Below are 16711 nucleotides of genomic sequence, written 5' to 3'. Positions count from 1 at the left end.
CTCTTTGCAACCCCATGGACTATACAGTCCATGGAATTCTCTAGGCCAGAATACTGGAGTGGGTAGCTGGTCCCTTCTCCAGGAGATCTTCCCAACCCAGGGATAGAACCCAGGTCTCCTGCATTGCAGGAGGATTCTTTACCAGCTGAGCCACCAGAGAAGCCCAAGAATACTGGAGTGGGTGGGTGGCCTATCCCTTTTCCAAGGGATCTTTCTGACACAGGAATCAAACCGGCGTCTCCTGCATTACAGGCGGATTCTTTATCAGCTGAGCTACCAGGGAAGCCTAGTGATTCTCATCAAAGATTCAAATATAGTATCTATTCAAAAGCCAAACAAGCAACCAAAAAAAGGAAAAGAACAGAATTTTGGAGACAGTGCATGGGGAATAATGGAAGTGAACAACTGCCTTAAGGTAGTGCTGTGGTTCTAAGATGACAGTGGAAATAAAGTATGAGGACTTATATAAATAAAGCTTCAAAAAATAAGTCATACTTCCATTTCAGTAGAATGTTATTTATTTAAATATGGCTTACAATACAATTAATTTTATCAATGACACTTCTAAACCTAAGAATCACTACCAAAATAGGATAATCTTATATAACCCATCCCAACTCTTGATCTAGTAATCGCCTCATAAATAAACCCTTTATAATATCTTTCCTAATCAATTTCAACCTCCTCTTAAATCAAATTAACTGTTACGTTCTTTATACCCTCCATGCTTTCCCCATCTTTCCTAGCACATATATGATTAAAGCAACAAACATTTGCTTCAAGCCTACAACATGAGAAGCGCCTCTGTGTGCTTCTGGGACCCTCACAACAACCCTGTGAGGTAGGTGTCATCAGCCCCACTTTACAGAGGAGGAAGCGCATCCAGAAGAGACTGACTTGCCCAGGCGCGGAGCTGGGGTTCAAAGCCAGACCTGCTGCTCTCAAGGGAGTGATGTTTAAGGCACTCTGGAGGAAAAACAAAGACTGCCCACGTAGGAACTGTAACTGTGCCCAGAACTGTGGAACAGCTAGAAGGAGGTTCAGTAACATTAATGATTTCTTCTTCCTTGTCCCTTAACCACTGGAGATAGCAATTACACTATATTCTCCGATATTTTAAAGGTAACAATACACAAAGCAGAGAATTTACCCCTCTGTTTTTTTATAGAAAAAAATGACATTACAAATAAGATTTGCACACATCATTGACTATGAAAAGACATAGTGCACTTGTACTATTCTGGTACTTCTGGTAAGTGGATAGCTACAAAGAAAACATAAATGTACATCTACTGGTTACAGCAAATAACAGAAGAGTCAACTTTGCGGGGATCATGAAAGTGGGATGCTGCCCAGATAAATTATAAAACCTTTAAATCAAGGTTACTTTAAACCAAGAGAACATATCATATAACCTTTGTGCCTAAATTATAAGGAGATATATGCTGGCATCTACATGTAACTTACACACAGATTACAAATGGTACCATAGTAAGTTCCCTATCAATCTTGAAATCTGTGATAACTCTGAAATACTCTTTCCCATGCAAAAATATTTATTGTACTTATTAAATAAAATCTAAATAATAGTTCATTATAGAGTGTTTAAAACCACAATTAAACACTTTTTAAAAATACATTTTTTCATGTTTAATGATCTTTAAAAAAAAACCTTATTTTGAAAAGTTATCATCCTTAGTTTGGTCCAAATCAACCATATTTTTAATGCTACTACTGCTCTACTAAAAGCATCAAGATGTCAAAAGTTTTGCAATCTAAATTCTTTCTTAAAGGTTTTTGGGATTCTCATAAACTTTCAAAGCTAGCATGAAGATTTTAATGACAAAATATGATTATATTCTTTGTATCTATAGGAAAATTCTATACACCAATGGCAGAACTAGTAATATCACATAAAGAGACTAGTTTACCTACAGTGTCTTGCTTGTCTAATGGAGCTAAACATTTTGAATTCTATCATGTGACACTATCCAAATGTGCTCTATGCTTTTAATAAAGTTACAAACCTAACTTTTCCAGTATTAAAACTTACTAAACTGTTATCAAATGATAAAAAGATTCAGTGTTAAGGCAAATACTTAGTTTATTGTTCAAGGTAAAATACAACAGAAAAAGCCTGTTCTGCAGTTTCCTAGGAGGCAAATTTTGTTCTAAAGACCTTCAAATTTTAAAAAGATTATCTCTAGACTTGCATGAGCAGATGTTTTAAAATATCTGATTTTTAAAAGTTACCACTTTTAAAATTACAAACCTGTAAGAACTACCTCATGAATTAGAGTGCTACTTTTTTATGCACTATAATAATGCAGTGCTTACAGGGAACTCAAACAGGGACTCTGCAACAATCTAGAAGTGTATGGGGGGGAGATGGGAGCAAGGTTCAGGACGGAGAGGACACGGGTGTACCTATGGCTGATTCTTGTGGATGTTTAACAGAAAACAATAAAATTCTGTAAAGCAATTATCCTTCAATAAAAAAATATATTTAAAAAAAGACTTGGAAGAGGAAAAAAATAATGCAGTGCTTACTTTAGATTATAAATGAAGATATTAAAATAGATGCTTTTAAACCAAAAATCTCCAGCTATCACTTGTATTGCTCATGAAAACAGAAATGAATAAATGAATAAATATAAATTTCTTTTCAGTGACCTTCGATGAATATGACTAGAGTGGAGTTATGAAAAACATGGTCCTTTTATTTTTGCCTTGAGAGTTCATAAAGAATTTTACAATTATTTTAATTATTAATTGTAAGGTTCCAAACAGTGTTCTTAAGTCTTAAAAACCTTTACAATCCCTTTGATGTATATGGCTATGTATTAACACAGACAATACAGAAAACAGACAGTTGACTCTTCCCAGATGTAAAGAAAGAACTCCTGAAGTACAAAAAGCTAATCCTGAGATGCTAAATTTAGTAGAGTAAACCCTTAGGATTCCCAGAGAGATTAATAAAAGTTTATTCATCTTATTTCTTAAAAAGAACATGTTTTTACCCACTACAGGTAAAAAAAAAAAAGTTCACTTTACACCGCTTCACTTTTATGAAAGACCTACATTAGTACAGGCATACCTCAGAGATGTTGTGGGTTTGATTTTAGAACACCACAATAAAGCAAACTACACGAACCTCTGGTGTCCCAATGCTTATGCTCACACACGCTGTGGCCTATTAAGTGTATAAGAGCAGTGTACCTAAAAACACAGTGTACATACCTTAATTAAAAACTGATGCTGTTGGAAAACGGCATGATAGGGCTTGTGCAACACAGGGTTAGAAACAGACCCTCAACGTGTGAAAAACGCTGACAGAAGGAAATCCAAAGAGGATTTCTGCTTTTACAAAAAAGGCAAAAGCATTCAAGCTTTGCAGCAAAGCCAATATAGAAGAGTGGTGTCCCTGAACAACGCAAGTGGTGCCGTCAAGCTCCTTCCTTAGCAACTACACTCAGCATCTCTGCATCAACAGGGCAGCTGTGCACTGCAACCGTGAGCATCCATGCTTTGTCTCGATTTATCTTGTGCATCTGTTCCTAAGCTGTGTCCTACTTTAGGATAGTGGGGGAAACCTAGAACTACTTATAACCAGCTGAAAACTGGCAAGCTTCCCAGTTGCTGTTTTATAAAAATATCCCTGTCAATATCATCGCAGCTTATTCAATATGTCACTGCTATTAAATCTTGGCCTCCCCCAGCTGGTTCCTACATAATCAAAGGCCACTTGGACTTAAAAGCTTTCAGGGGTGGGGGGCAGGCGGGCAGAGCAGTCACTTCCTCTGAGAACTAATCTGATGCTCACAACTAAGCCTCAATGTCATTACAAACTGATCTGACAATTACAGCTAAACCATTCTGTTCTGTTGGACAATCTCACTAAACATCTATTAAATTAAGTCATTCTGAGATCATGATAAGGTGAGACAAAAATAAGGTCCTGCACAAACCACAAAATACCAAACGTCCCTCTTATGCTAAAAGAATGACAGCCCTCACGTCCTTAAACCCTCGTCCCAATAACCCAGTCCAAAGCCTATAATATGATCTTTACAAGATCCTCTTACTAAGACACCTCAAATTCCCTAAGGCCTATGTTCTTTGCTGTGAAGAGTAATAAATAAACTTGTTAAACTACAGGTATGTTTCTGGTGGTCTCTGACTGCAGGTATACTTGTCAATATTAACTGCAGAATAAAAACAGACTAAGTCTTCTAGGGTTACAAGATGACTCTAAAACATGGGTATTAAACACTCTAAAACATGAGTATTAATACTCATTTCATTATTCATAAGGAAGGCCACTTTGGATGATTTTGGTGTAAGATTTCTTCCATGTTGCTTTTAATGTCAAAACCATGCTAAAATGTGTTGAAGAATTCAGATAAAAAGCATTACTGCTAGTCATACTGAGAAGGCATAGAAGAAACCAGTCTAGCCAAGCTGATTAGCAGAATGAGCAGGAGTTTATCAAGAGTCATTTCAAGTGGAGGCATACCCAAGTGTCTGGGTACATCCAGATTCAAAAGTAGTTTAAAACCTAAGATCCCATGGGAATACACACCAATAATAAAACCAAAGGTATATAAGGAAAAGGTGAAAGAAAATAACTCTTGCTTGCTTTTTTTAAAACAACAGTGCTCACCATAACTACTGGAAAAACCTGGATAACAGGTTAGCTATGAGAAGAAAATGAAGATTTTAATATGTACTTTCAAACTGAAAGGTTTTTTTAAATGTGTGAAAAACTCTCACTTCGCAGCTGAATGTTATTTTCGTAAGAATTAATCTGCCAATTTAGAACAAGCAAGTTTCTATAATAGAAACAAATCTACTACAGACACTAAAATGAGAATTCTGTCAAAAAATATTTTAAAGTTAATCTATTCATAACTGTATGTTTAACACAGAAGTTAAAAACTATTAAGTCTTGAAGAACCTGAGGATAATAATAATAATAAAAAAGAAGTTTCTGAACCAAAGAAAAAAACAGAAAATATCTTTTAATTTGTCAATTATAAAATCTGCTTTTCAAAAAAATAGCCATATATACCGAAACAAACAAAAAAAATCAGGCATTACTTACTTTCCAGATAAAACTGGAAGATTATCATGTCTAGGGTTGGGGACAGAGGTGAGTGCATGTGGTTCCCCAGGCGTCTACTGTGTCCTCCCTGGCAGCAGAAGACGCGCCAGGGACCTCAGTCGTGAGGCCTCAAACACGGAAGTCGCTGTCTGCAAAGGCACGTCATTCCGTAGGGACGTGCACTGTGCAGGCATTCTGATCGAGAAGAAACTCTTTCACCACCACTGCCGCCTATCTGTGTGCCATACACGCTACAATCTGATTCCCCTTGTCAGATTTACTTCTTGCAGGCCATGAAAACTCAGTTACTCGACAAGCAGGACAAGCAATGATTTACACTTATCTGAGGGGATCATGCAGTTAAAAACACAACTTCTATATATCAATAAAAAATGTTCAAAAGCATGTAATGCCAGTGTAACTTACAGTAGGAAAAGGAAGCTTGTGGTCTCCCTTGGTCCACATGGTAAATGAGTCCACAATGTTTAGAGAATATTGGTAAATACTCATGTTACATTTTATTTAGTTTTATATCCTTTCACCAACATTTGTACCAGAGTATTAGAAGTAATCCAAGAAGGCTGACTGTTCCACTAAATCCAATCTCCTCTGTAAATCTCTTCTACATTTCTTTCAAGAAATGTGGATTAATCACCCATTGGATTTTAACACATTTATTCAAATGTGACTGTAAAATGATGATGAAGGAAACATCACGATACTGATTACTATTCTTTTTACAGTCTAGACCTTAACAATAGTGCCAAGCCTTGTCCCTTTCAAGCATTACAGTCCTTGGCGAGCCTCCACCAGGACTAAAATTCTCCTCTAACATAGTGAGTTTGTTAATACCCATCATACCACAGGCTTCAATCTCTAATATCCAATTCCCAAAATCAGAACTGTATCATCGTATTTCCTCACGGTGGGAGGACAGAAAATTTTTCTTTTTAAAAATATGGTCTAAAACATAAAGGGAAAAACTACATTTAAAACACTTAATTGAAAAGGTTAATTAGAGTAACATTTATGTAACATTTAATGATGTTTCTGCTAGAATTTAATAAACCAAATAACTTGCCTAGCATATACTCTTGAATGTTTGTTTTAATAAACATTTTTATTTTTACCCAGAACACCCTTGGTGATTTATATTTGTATGATATATTAAAACATAAAATCTGTAAAACTAAAAATATCCTCAAAAATTAGATTGACAAGCCACTTGAAAACCATGTAAACCAAACAGTTTCCATAAATCTCTGAGAACTAAATAAAATGACCTGATTTGACCATTACAAAAAATATGTAAAATATTAAAAACACCAAACTTTTGGTTGAAGTATTTCAAAACATTCAGGGCCTACTATCCAGCATCAGTGGCTCCGTCACGTCTGACTTATTGCAACCCATTAACTGTAGCCTACCAGACTCCTTGTTCCATGGGATTTTCCAGGCAAGAATACTGGAATGGGTTGCCATTTCCTTCTTCAGGGGATCTTCCCAAACCAGGGATCAAATCAAACTCCCCCAATGCAGACAGACTCTACTGTCTGAGTCACTAGGGAAGGCCCAAAGTACAGGCATTAGCTGGGAGAGAACACTACAGGCAGGGCCTACAGAGAATATTACAAGTGAGCACTGTACAAGTGAGCACCTCAAGAGAGAAGCAGGGTTTACATTCATAAATCATGGAACTTACAATGCTCTTTAACTTCTAATATGTCCTATAACATCATCCTGTTTGCTCACTTTACCAGCTGGGCCCATATCTGCTCTACCTTATGTAAAGATTTAGCTCCTACCCAGCAAACAAGCCTTACCCCAGCCAGTCTGTTGTCACCTGCCAAGTTGGACTGGACAGGAACAGAGCATGATCAGGAAGCCCAAACAGATGATATTAATTTCTGTGTTTAAGTCTTGTCTATTGTGACAAAAAAAAATATGTGGAATATTCCTTCCCCAAGACTTCTAACTTACTGCTGGTGACATTACTCATCAAAGATGACCAAAAAATGACACTTTACTAGGGCTATCACTAGCTCGCCCAACTTTATTACATTGCTAAATGGAGTCTGAAGTTTAAAACTGTGATCAATTTGGTCATTACGTAAAATACCTGTTCTTTCCCCAGAGAAAAATAGATGCTGTCTTGATGAAGCTGTCTAGACACCAATTACCAGTCTACTGCAATGTGATAAACAGTGAAGACTGAATAACTTCAGTTATTTTTCAGTTATTCAGCACTCTGAATTGGTTCACCATGGGACCAGGCCAATTTACAAAATGTCTGAAAAAAATAAAAGAACTAGGGAAATGTTGAAAATGCAGCTTAAGTGTAAAGATCATGACGTGTACCCGCAGAAGAATCAAGCACAGAATCTTGAACAGTGGGCAGTCATTAGACACTCAGTTCATCTACTAGAAACAGAACCTTGAAGTGTTTCCATGTGTTCGTGCTCAGTTGCATCTGACTCTGTGATGCCACAGACTGTACCTCACCAGGCTCCTCTGTCCATGGGATTCTTCTGGAAATAATACTGAAGCGGGAAGATCTCCTCCAGGGGATCTTCCTTGACCCAGGGACTGAACCTGAGTCTTCTGTGTCTCCTTCACTGGCAGGCAGATTCTTTACCACTGAGCCCCCTAGGAACCCCTTGAATGTTTCCATATGAGATCCTGAAAAACCCAATTCTAAGTGCTGAGTTTTTTATACCTGATAACATTGGAAAATCATGACAACTGTGTTTAAACAAGTACGTCTATTTATGGATGACCTGTAAATAAAACCTGTACTACTGAAACACCAATGACAATGCTTGGAAAACATTTAACAAGAAAAGTAAAATACACTTCTGAAACAACCATTTTTGTGCTTAACTAGGCAGAGCTAGGAAAACAGATTCTGAAATTGGCTTTGAAACTGACAGATAGCATTCACTGAACACTTGTTATGGCACTAGTGCTTCTTCTGAATTAACCCATTTAATTCTCACCACTTAGTAAGGTCGGCACTATTATTAATCCCCATTATACACACGAGGATACCAAAGCAATGTGACTCACACAGCTGCTAACAGCGAAAACTGTGACCAACATTTAGATTCCAGAGCCTGTGATTTTGGTAATACATAATACTATCTCTTTATGAACTAAGTTTTGTTATGTAACAGGAAACTAGTAAATGAAAAATCAGTAAAAATGAAAAACTAGTAAAATCAGAAAAAGTAAACAGACATTTTCAAAAGGCTACAGAAACAAAACGAGGAAAAGAAATTAAGAAAGCTTAACACAAGAGAAGGTGAGATGACAGAAACTACAAATCAACAAAATAAAGAACAGTGGGGGAAAAAGAAAAATAATTGAATGAAAATACCTTAGTCTAAACTACTTAATAAAAGGCTTAGGTGGAAAAGAAGCATGAAGGAATCATTAGAATGCTGAAAATACTCTGTACCTTGATCTAAGAGGTAGTTACAGATGAATGTTTAAGTATGTAAAAATACCTCATACTGTAAACTTAAGATCTGTATACTTTATACACGCATGTATAATGATTTAAGAGTATAAATACTTCTAAATATCTCTAAAAACATGAGGTGGTTTTGAGGCTCTATTTACTACTGCAAACAATAGGGCTAATTAAATGATCTACCGTCTTACCAAAAGTATTTTTAGAGCAAAGTGGCAGTATCTCGGCATGGGACTTACCCTACCCATTTTAACCCTTGATAATGAATGTATCTACATGCTTGATTTTCAGGCTTTTGGGTCTGCCTTTAAACAAGAAACTACAGGAAACAGACAATCTAATCCAGGTTAATTATTTTCAAATAGAACCATCCACCTGAAAAAGCAGTGCCTTCTAAAATCTCCCTAACAGCTGGCAAAGCTAAAAATGGCAAAATTTCAGCAAAGGAAAGCCTAATAGTTCACATAATAGCCCATTATCTTATCTTTCTTTTAAAAAAAAAAAAAGCTTCCATAATTAACTCCAAATATGAAGTCCTAGGGCTTCCCAAGTGACACTACTGATTAAAAAACAGCCTGCCAATGCAAGAGATGTAAGAGATCCAAGTTCAATCCCTGGGGTTCGGAAGATTCCCTGGAGGAGGGCATGGCAACCCACTCCAGTATACTTGCCTAGAGAATCCTATGGACAGAGGAGCCTAGAGGGCTGCAAAGCGTCGTTAGGGTTGCAAAGAGTTGGATACTTCTGAAGTGACTTAGTACACATGATGATGTCCTAATTTTTTTCCCTATCTCCTTTATAGAGCTATATACAATAAATCGAATCCTCAGTTCAGTTCAGTCGCTCAGTCGTGTCCGACTCTTTGCAACCCCATGAATCACAGCACGCCAGGCCTCCCTGTCCATCACCAACTCCCGGAGTTCACTCAAACTCATGTCCATCGAGTCAGTGATGCCATCCACCCATCTCATCCTCGGTCGTCCCCTTCTCCTCCTGCCCCCAATCCCTCCCAGCATCAGAGTCTTTTCCAATGAGTCAACCCTTTGCATGAGGTGGCCAAAGTACTGGAGCTTCAGCTTTAGTATCATTCCTTCCAAAGAACACCCAGGGCTGATCTCCTTTAGAATGGACTGGTTGAATCTCCTTGCAGTCCAAGGGACTCTCAGGAGTCTTCTCCAATACCACAGTTCAAAAGCATCAATTTTTTGGCGCTCAGCTTTCTTCACAGTCCAACTCTCATATCTATACATGACCACTGGAAAAACCATAGCCTTGACTAGATGGACCTTTGTTGGCAAAGTAATGTCTCTGCTTTTCAATATACTATCTAGGTTGGTCATAACTTTTCTTCCAAGGAGTAAGCATCTTTTAATTTCATGGCTGCAGTCACCATCTGCAGCGATTTTGGAGCCCAAAAAAAGAAAGTCTGACACTGTTTCCCCATCTATTTGCCATGAAGTGATGGGACCAGATGCCATGATCTTCATTTTCTGAATGTTGAGATTTAAGCCAACTTTTTCACTCTCCACTTTCAATTTCATCAAGAGGCTTTTTAGTTCCTCTTCACTTTCTGCCATAAGGGTGGTGTCATCTGCATATCTGAGGTTATTGATATTTCTCCCGGCAATCTTGATTCCAGCTTGTGCTTCTTCCAGCCCAGCGTTTCTCATGATGTACTCTGCATATAAGTTAAATAAGCAGGGTGACAATATACAGCCTTGACATACTCCTTTCCCTGTTTGGAACCAGTCTGTTGTTCCATGTCCAGTTTTAACTGTTGCTTCCTGACGTGCATACAGGTTTCTCAGGAGGCAGATCAAGTGGTCTGCTACTCCCATCTCTTTCAGAATTTTCCACAGTTTATTGTGATCCACACAGTCAAATCCAATCCTACTCCCATACAAAAGCCTTTAAATATTTGAAGATGACAAAAACTTTTCTTCAGATTATCTTATCCAAGCTGAATACTAAACTTCCCTGTACTTTCCTGCATGATTTCCAGACCCTTCTCCATCTAATCATCTCCCATGATAACTATGGCCCATCATTCTGAAGGACTTCACTGGTGACTCAGTCATAAAATCTAACTACAATGCCTGCAGTGCAGGAGACATGGGTTTGATTCCTGTGGGTCAGGAAGATACCCTAAGGAAGGAAAGGGCAACTCACTCCAGTATTCTTGCCTGGGAAATCCCTTGGACAGAGAAGCCTGGTGGGCTCTAGTCCATGTGGTCACAAAAAGGTTGCACACGACTTAAGAGACTGAACACACACACACACACACACACACACGTATCATTCTGAAACATACATTTTTTTACAAGTGAGGGATGGCATGACACCTCAAGAATTCACACCTATCAGCTAAAACCCATGGTTATTTTTACATGAACTCTCATATACCAATCTAGTAAACTCCAGAATTGAGACAGAAAACCTAAATACAGAAATTTACATTTATCTCTATTTAAAATTTTATACAATAATATTCTATTCACTAGGTTTAAGATGACACTATCTGTTCTCTCTAGATGAGAATTGCTGCCTATAGTTGTGAATCACCTGTTAACTTGCAAAAGCTATCTTTAATAAAAAGTATTAAACAGGAGAGAGGCCAATTAAAGGATCTTGCAGCGCTTTCTGCATACATGCCTCACAGATAACAAACATCCAATGAACTTTTCTGGAAATAATAGTTAGTCCTACAGGTTAATTCAAAAGACTGACTATGGTTTGAAAAAATTCCTTTATCTCCCCCTTTGGTAATTCTATAAAACTAGGTTTGTTTTAGCATGACCCATTTCTATTCCAAACCACTGGTTTTCAATGGAAACAGTAATGTCCCTTAATAAGCATTCTGTAAAGACTTTTCTTCTCAGAGTCTGTTTGGATATGCACTGGTACCTTTTTTAAAAAAAGTTTTATATGTATGGATTATTATCAATAAATTTCATTTCAGAAAAGTAAAACTATTTATTTTTAAAAAGCAATTAGTAGGCTTTACAGGACTAAGACCAACTACTCTAACCTTTGGTGACTCCTGGTATCACAAATTACTTTTGTTTTATATAAGAAGTTTCTGTTGCAGATAAAATATTGAGCTCCCAGGTATGATGTCTCTTGGACTCACCTTAGTACTCTTCGGGCTTCCCTGACAGCTCAGTTGGTAAAGAATCCACCTGCAATGCAGGAGATCCTGGTTCAATTCCTGGGTCAGGGAGATCCGCTGGAGAAGGGATAGGCCACCCACTCCAGTATCCTTGGGCTTCCCTGTGGCTCAGCTGGTAAAGAATCCACCTGCAATGCGGGAGACCTGGGTTTGATCCCTGGGTTGGGAGGATCCCCTGGAGAAGGGAAAGGCTACCCACTGCAGCATCCTGGCCTGGAGAATTCCACGGACTGTAGAGTCCATGGGGTAGCAACGAGTCGGACATGACTGAGCACCTTCCACTTTAGTACTCTTCGGTCTGCATTCATCTCGATTTCCCTCAGTACTTCCTGTTTTAACGTGGCAGAATACTTCTGATTTAAACAGCGGCAACTTAGCCACTTTTAAAGTTATCTAACCTAAACTGGATCTCAGCACCGTATCTGTACCTTTGCCTGTTCAGAACTGCGAAGGGGCATGCACAGTGAGGACAGGGCTATCACACAGCAGCACACTGGGCTGCACGCTGGCACAGAAGCTCTGCCAGTCCCTGCGCAAAGGCACCTTGTGGTGGCTGGGCCCTTCTTGGGGCTCCCTAGAAACCAATTCAATACTTAGAAACATCAAATTAAAGCAGATACACTTCATTAGGATAACGCAAGTAACATGACATTCTAAAACCAGGCTAAGAAGGTAAAGTTCTCTCAGAGAGAACTATATTAAAATATATTCACTGGAAAAGAAAAAAAAAAGCCTCAGCAGATTGATTTTGAGTCATAATCATGTGTTTTGGACAAATTAAGACTATTTTATGACACAATCTGTAAAAAAAAAAAAAAGGATAAATGATCAAGAAACTAACATTTCTTCCTTTAAATAGAAATTCTTAGTCTCTTTTAACTAAAGAGATCACAGCACTGTAGGTGCTTCTTAGAAATTCCCAAGATCTGATTTAAATCAAATTTTAAGATGGATTTCAGATATATAATAAAAGTGAGTAAAGGAAGAAAGTGACTATGAAAAAACAGTATTTGTTTTTGTACTTGGACCAGGGAGTAACCTCATTCACTGTCAAACAACTTACTTGTGGTGATACCATATTTTAATTATACTATTTTTATTAAAGGATCTACCCACTGAAAATGAAGATGCCAAAAGCATATTATATCTTTACTTTTATCAGCTCTTTCCAGTGTCCTGAATTTTAATTTAAAAAACTATAAAAATCTTGATCATCCGAGCTCTAGAGGGTAACTAATTCACTGGCAAACAGAAACTTAAGCCTCAGTCAAACTGAAGCAGACAATTACAGAGTATTTACTAAATGCAAAGATAAAAACTGACCGCCTAGATGACAAGTCATAGTGATTTGTTGCTGTCAAAAAACTGGAATCTCTATACACAGAAGAATGTCTGGAAATTACTCTCAATTAAAATACAGAATGACTGTAACAGTGTGCAGCCCTTGCATCCCAAGAAAGCCAAGATCTATTTTCAACAAGTTTTTGGAACATATGTGCAATTTTTTAAATAAGTACAGAGTTAGAACAAAGCTCAGTATAAAAACCTAAAACAACACTGTAAAACATGAATGGACCACAGTAAATGAATATTTCAGGATTCTACTACACTAATTTCTTCAAATAATTTGCTTTAGACATACATATTAAGTCTTCTTCCCTCTCATGATATACCCAGATAATTATTTATGTAGGAAAACATACCATGATCCAGTCTGTTCAGGGGAGCAGGGGGAAAAGAGCCTTCAATAAACGCATCCTCAAAATAAGGAAACACAGGGAAAACAGGTATCAACCAACATATTTATGGGCCTACATGAGTGACTGGATGATTATACAAGATGTGCCCGAAGTTCTTTTAATATTAAAACATGCTATGTTCGTGAAAGGAGTTATTCTGCTACAGGCTTTTTTTTTTTTTTTTTTTGCTACAGGCTATTTTAAAGGAAGCTGAGTATTTGCTTTTCATCTTGGGGAGAACACAAAGGATTCTGTGGAATGTTTTGTACAAATACATAAAGGTCCCTTAATTGCAAACTTCATGGTTTGCCAATTTTAAATAAAACATTACCAATAAAAAAGCATCAGAAACTTTTTTGAACACTCAAGACTTTGTAAATATGTCTTTACACAGTTCAGAAACACACTGCCAAACCAAAAGATCTTCACAGAGGGGCTTATCTCATTAAAGAACCAGTCACATGCAGTCAGGCAGAGATACACAGAGACTTACCAAAAATGCTAACAGTATTCTTTTCTTATGCTGTGTGTACTCAGGGGTTCATTTTCTCTCCATGAATGGTGTATTTTAAAACTGAAAACAGATCTTACCTCCTGAGTAAGCCTCAGTATAACTCCTTATGTCCATGTTTATTTATTTAACCCAGTGATATGGCTTGTAACTCGTTTGCAGTTTGAACTATCCATTGTGATTGAAAACTTATACCCTATATGGACAGCTTTAAAGTAGAATGGCAAAATAAAATTGAGAATCTATAGTTCTCTCTACCCAATACTTCTCTTCTTTCCCTGCAAAAGCCTTTATTCTACAATTTGATCATCACAACTCAGGAAGACATTACATCCATGCCGATGATACTTTTAAAACATAAAAGAGGCAGTTTAACATAACGCTTCAGAGTATGAACTCTAGAGTTGAGGTAAGAGGGGTTCAAATCTGAGACTCACCTCTTACAAGTTATATGACCTTGGGGAAGTTCCCTTTTTTTGAAAACATGGAACAAACTATTCTTATCTCATAGGAGTATTGGTAAGATTAAATGAACTACTTAGAATAAGTGTAATGTGTCAGTTACTGTTGCTAAAATCAAGAAGGTAAAACAGTTCATACTAAAGCTAGTAAACTAGATTCTTTTTAATAGTATATATTATGCTGGCAGACTAGTCCATGGGGTCACTAAGAGTCAGATACAACTAAGCACAAAAAAAATAAAATTTCACCTCTCATTAAAATTAGCTACAGTATTCTTATTGATTCTGTATCTCCAATCTTTCTCCTTTTCACTTTAGTCACAAATGATCTGTTTCTAACTTTATATTTATGAAAGCACACTTCTAAGACTCTGACTCTCACTGACTCTTTCCCCCAATACCCAACATTCTAAGTCTGTGAAAATAAACTTTAAGCAGCATGAGGGTAGGAAGACATCACACTTTATTTTTTAAAAATGTGTCCTACCTATGACAGCATGAATACAATATATGCTCACTAATAAATGGATTTTAATGCCTCTATTTCACTTGAAGTCAAGTGCATGAACACCTAGAGGCTCATTTATGTATTCTTGGTGCTTAAAGGTTATTTTAATCCCAGTCCCTAAATTGAGTGCTGTTATTCATACTAGAGAAGAAAGATAAATGTGTGTAAATTATGCTGATTTGCATGTGCTTTGGAAATGAGTGGGTATACACATGGTATTTCTCAATGCTGCAATATATTCAACTTCACAAGTGTTTCCTTTTCCCCTCTATGGAACAAATATGACAACCTCAAAGCAGCAAATGTGACAATAGATCGATGCTCATTTAAACATTAAAAATACTGATTATTTTCTCTTGCGTAACGTCTTCTTTAACCAAGAAGCGTAAGAACAATCTCAGTAAGGACACTCACTAAAAGAGCAACTGTAAATTCTGTACTCAAAAGTACCATATAATGGCCTCTGCCACACACAGGGATCCTGTAAGCTTACAGCTACAAGACATTAGGAAGATATGAGAGCTGTCTTCAGATACTTGAAGGGCTGCCATGTAGAAGAGTTCAGATTTAATTTTTTGTGCTCCAGAAGGCAGGACAAGTTATAAGAAAGCAGGCTTCTGATTTAAAGAAGACCTTTCTGAAAACTGGAGCTCTTTTGAGAGGTTCATGAGAGGTAGTGAATATTGTACGGGCTTCTCTGGTGGCTCAGTGGTGAAAAATCTGCCTGCCAATGCAAGACACTTGGGTTCAATCCCTAGGTAAGGAAGATCCTCTGGAGGAGGAAATGGCTACCCACTCCAGTATTCTTGCATGAGAAACCCCAAGGGCAAAGGAGCCTGGTGAGCTACAGTCCATAGGGTCACAAAGAGTCGGACACAACTGAGCGACTAACCACGCACATAGGAAATACTGTATCACTAAAAATGTTTTGTGGGTAGAAAAATGGTTTGGGGGAATCATGTGGGAAAGTATTCGATAAACAGCTGGACTATGTGCTCACAAATATCCCCTTCAATCAAAATGTTGTTGGATTTTCTTAACTTAGTGCCAAGTGATGGATGGTCTGATGCACAGCACTAACATGCCATGGAGTGTGCTTACCTGCCTGACATCATAGAGCCTGTCGTACCTTTATAAAGGGCAAGAGACCTTTTAAAAGCCTCCTATTTGCTTAACTTGCGGATTCAATTTTCTATGACTAGAACTAAATTAAATTCACTTCATTTTTTTAAGAATTTCACCTCATCCCTTGAGACAACTTGAGTTCCACAGTCCCCTGATCCCCAACCCACCAAGTGAATAGGAAAATTATGACAACACTGGTTTCGTTACTTTATAATCATGTCTAAAATTCAGAAAATTTAGAAAAATGAGGAATGATAGTTTTCTGTCAGATAATTAGAACCTAACAGCCCATCCACTACACCAGGTCCACTATCAGAAGTGCCCCTTAGGTGGTATAATTAACTTGGTTGACTGTATTTCTATTTCTCATGTACTCACTAAGGTACTAAGAGAAAAGTCATGACCATAAAGCAAATATAACACTGTTTACAGGAAGACCCCAAAACAAGTAAGCTAGAATACAGGTCCTAGAAGCACATGGAGGTTCACTGCACTTTTGTTCATTTTTAAATATTCATAGTAAAAACTTAAAAGAATATCCACATAAAATATACAGTTCAACTCTCAATTAATAGACATGATACTGGTGTGTTTTTTAAGCTATATGAAGAACAGGTAATGA

General features: G+C 37.4%; 1 protein-coding gene across 7 annotated transcripts in view; it reads right to left on the bottom strand.

The window, feature by feature from the left end:
* The window catches only part of WDR33 (WD repeat domain 33), a 113241-nt gene that overhangs the window by 36749 nt on the left and 59781 nt on the right, over positions 1–16711 (bottom strand). Inside the window, exons 8-9 of one of the 7 annotated variants that reach the window (XR_011254451.1) lie at positions 11707–11873; positions 501–1028 (exon numbers count right to left, since the gene is read on the bottom strand). The exons of 3 other annotated variants lie outside the window; for them this stretch is intronic. Coding sequence is in view for 3 of the 4 variants with exons in the window: in XM_069576865.1 (XP_069432966.1) it covers positions 688–1028 (341 nt within the window). In the remaining variant the exon portion in view is untranslated. Of the gene's footprint in view, positions 1–500; positions 1029–9354; positions 10467–11706; positions 11874–16711 lie in introns of those variants that run through there. 3 more of the 7 variants (XM_069576867.1, XM_069576868.1, XM_069576865.1) reach the window with 3 other exon arrangements.

The sequence above is a fragment of the Ovis canadensis genome, chromosome 2 (assembly GCF_042477335.2).
Source record: "Ovis canadensis isolate MfBH-ARS-UI-01 breed Bighorn chromosome 2, ARS-UI_OviCan_v2, whole genome shotgun sequence".
In the NCBI taxonomy this organism is placed as follows: domain Eukaryota; kingdom Metazoa; phylum Chordata; class Mammalia; order Artiodactyla; family Bovidae; genus Ovis; species Ovis canadensis.
Note: the sequence above shows the minus strand (reverse complement) of the source record. Positions and strands in the feature narration are given on the sequence as shown.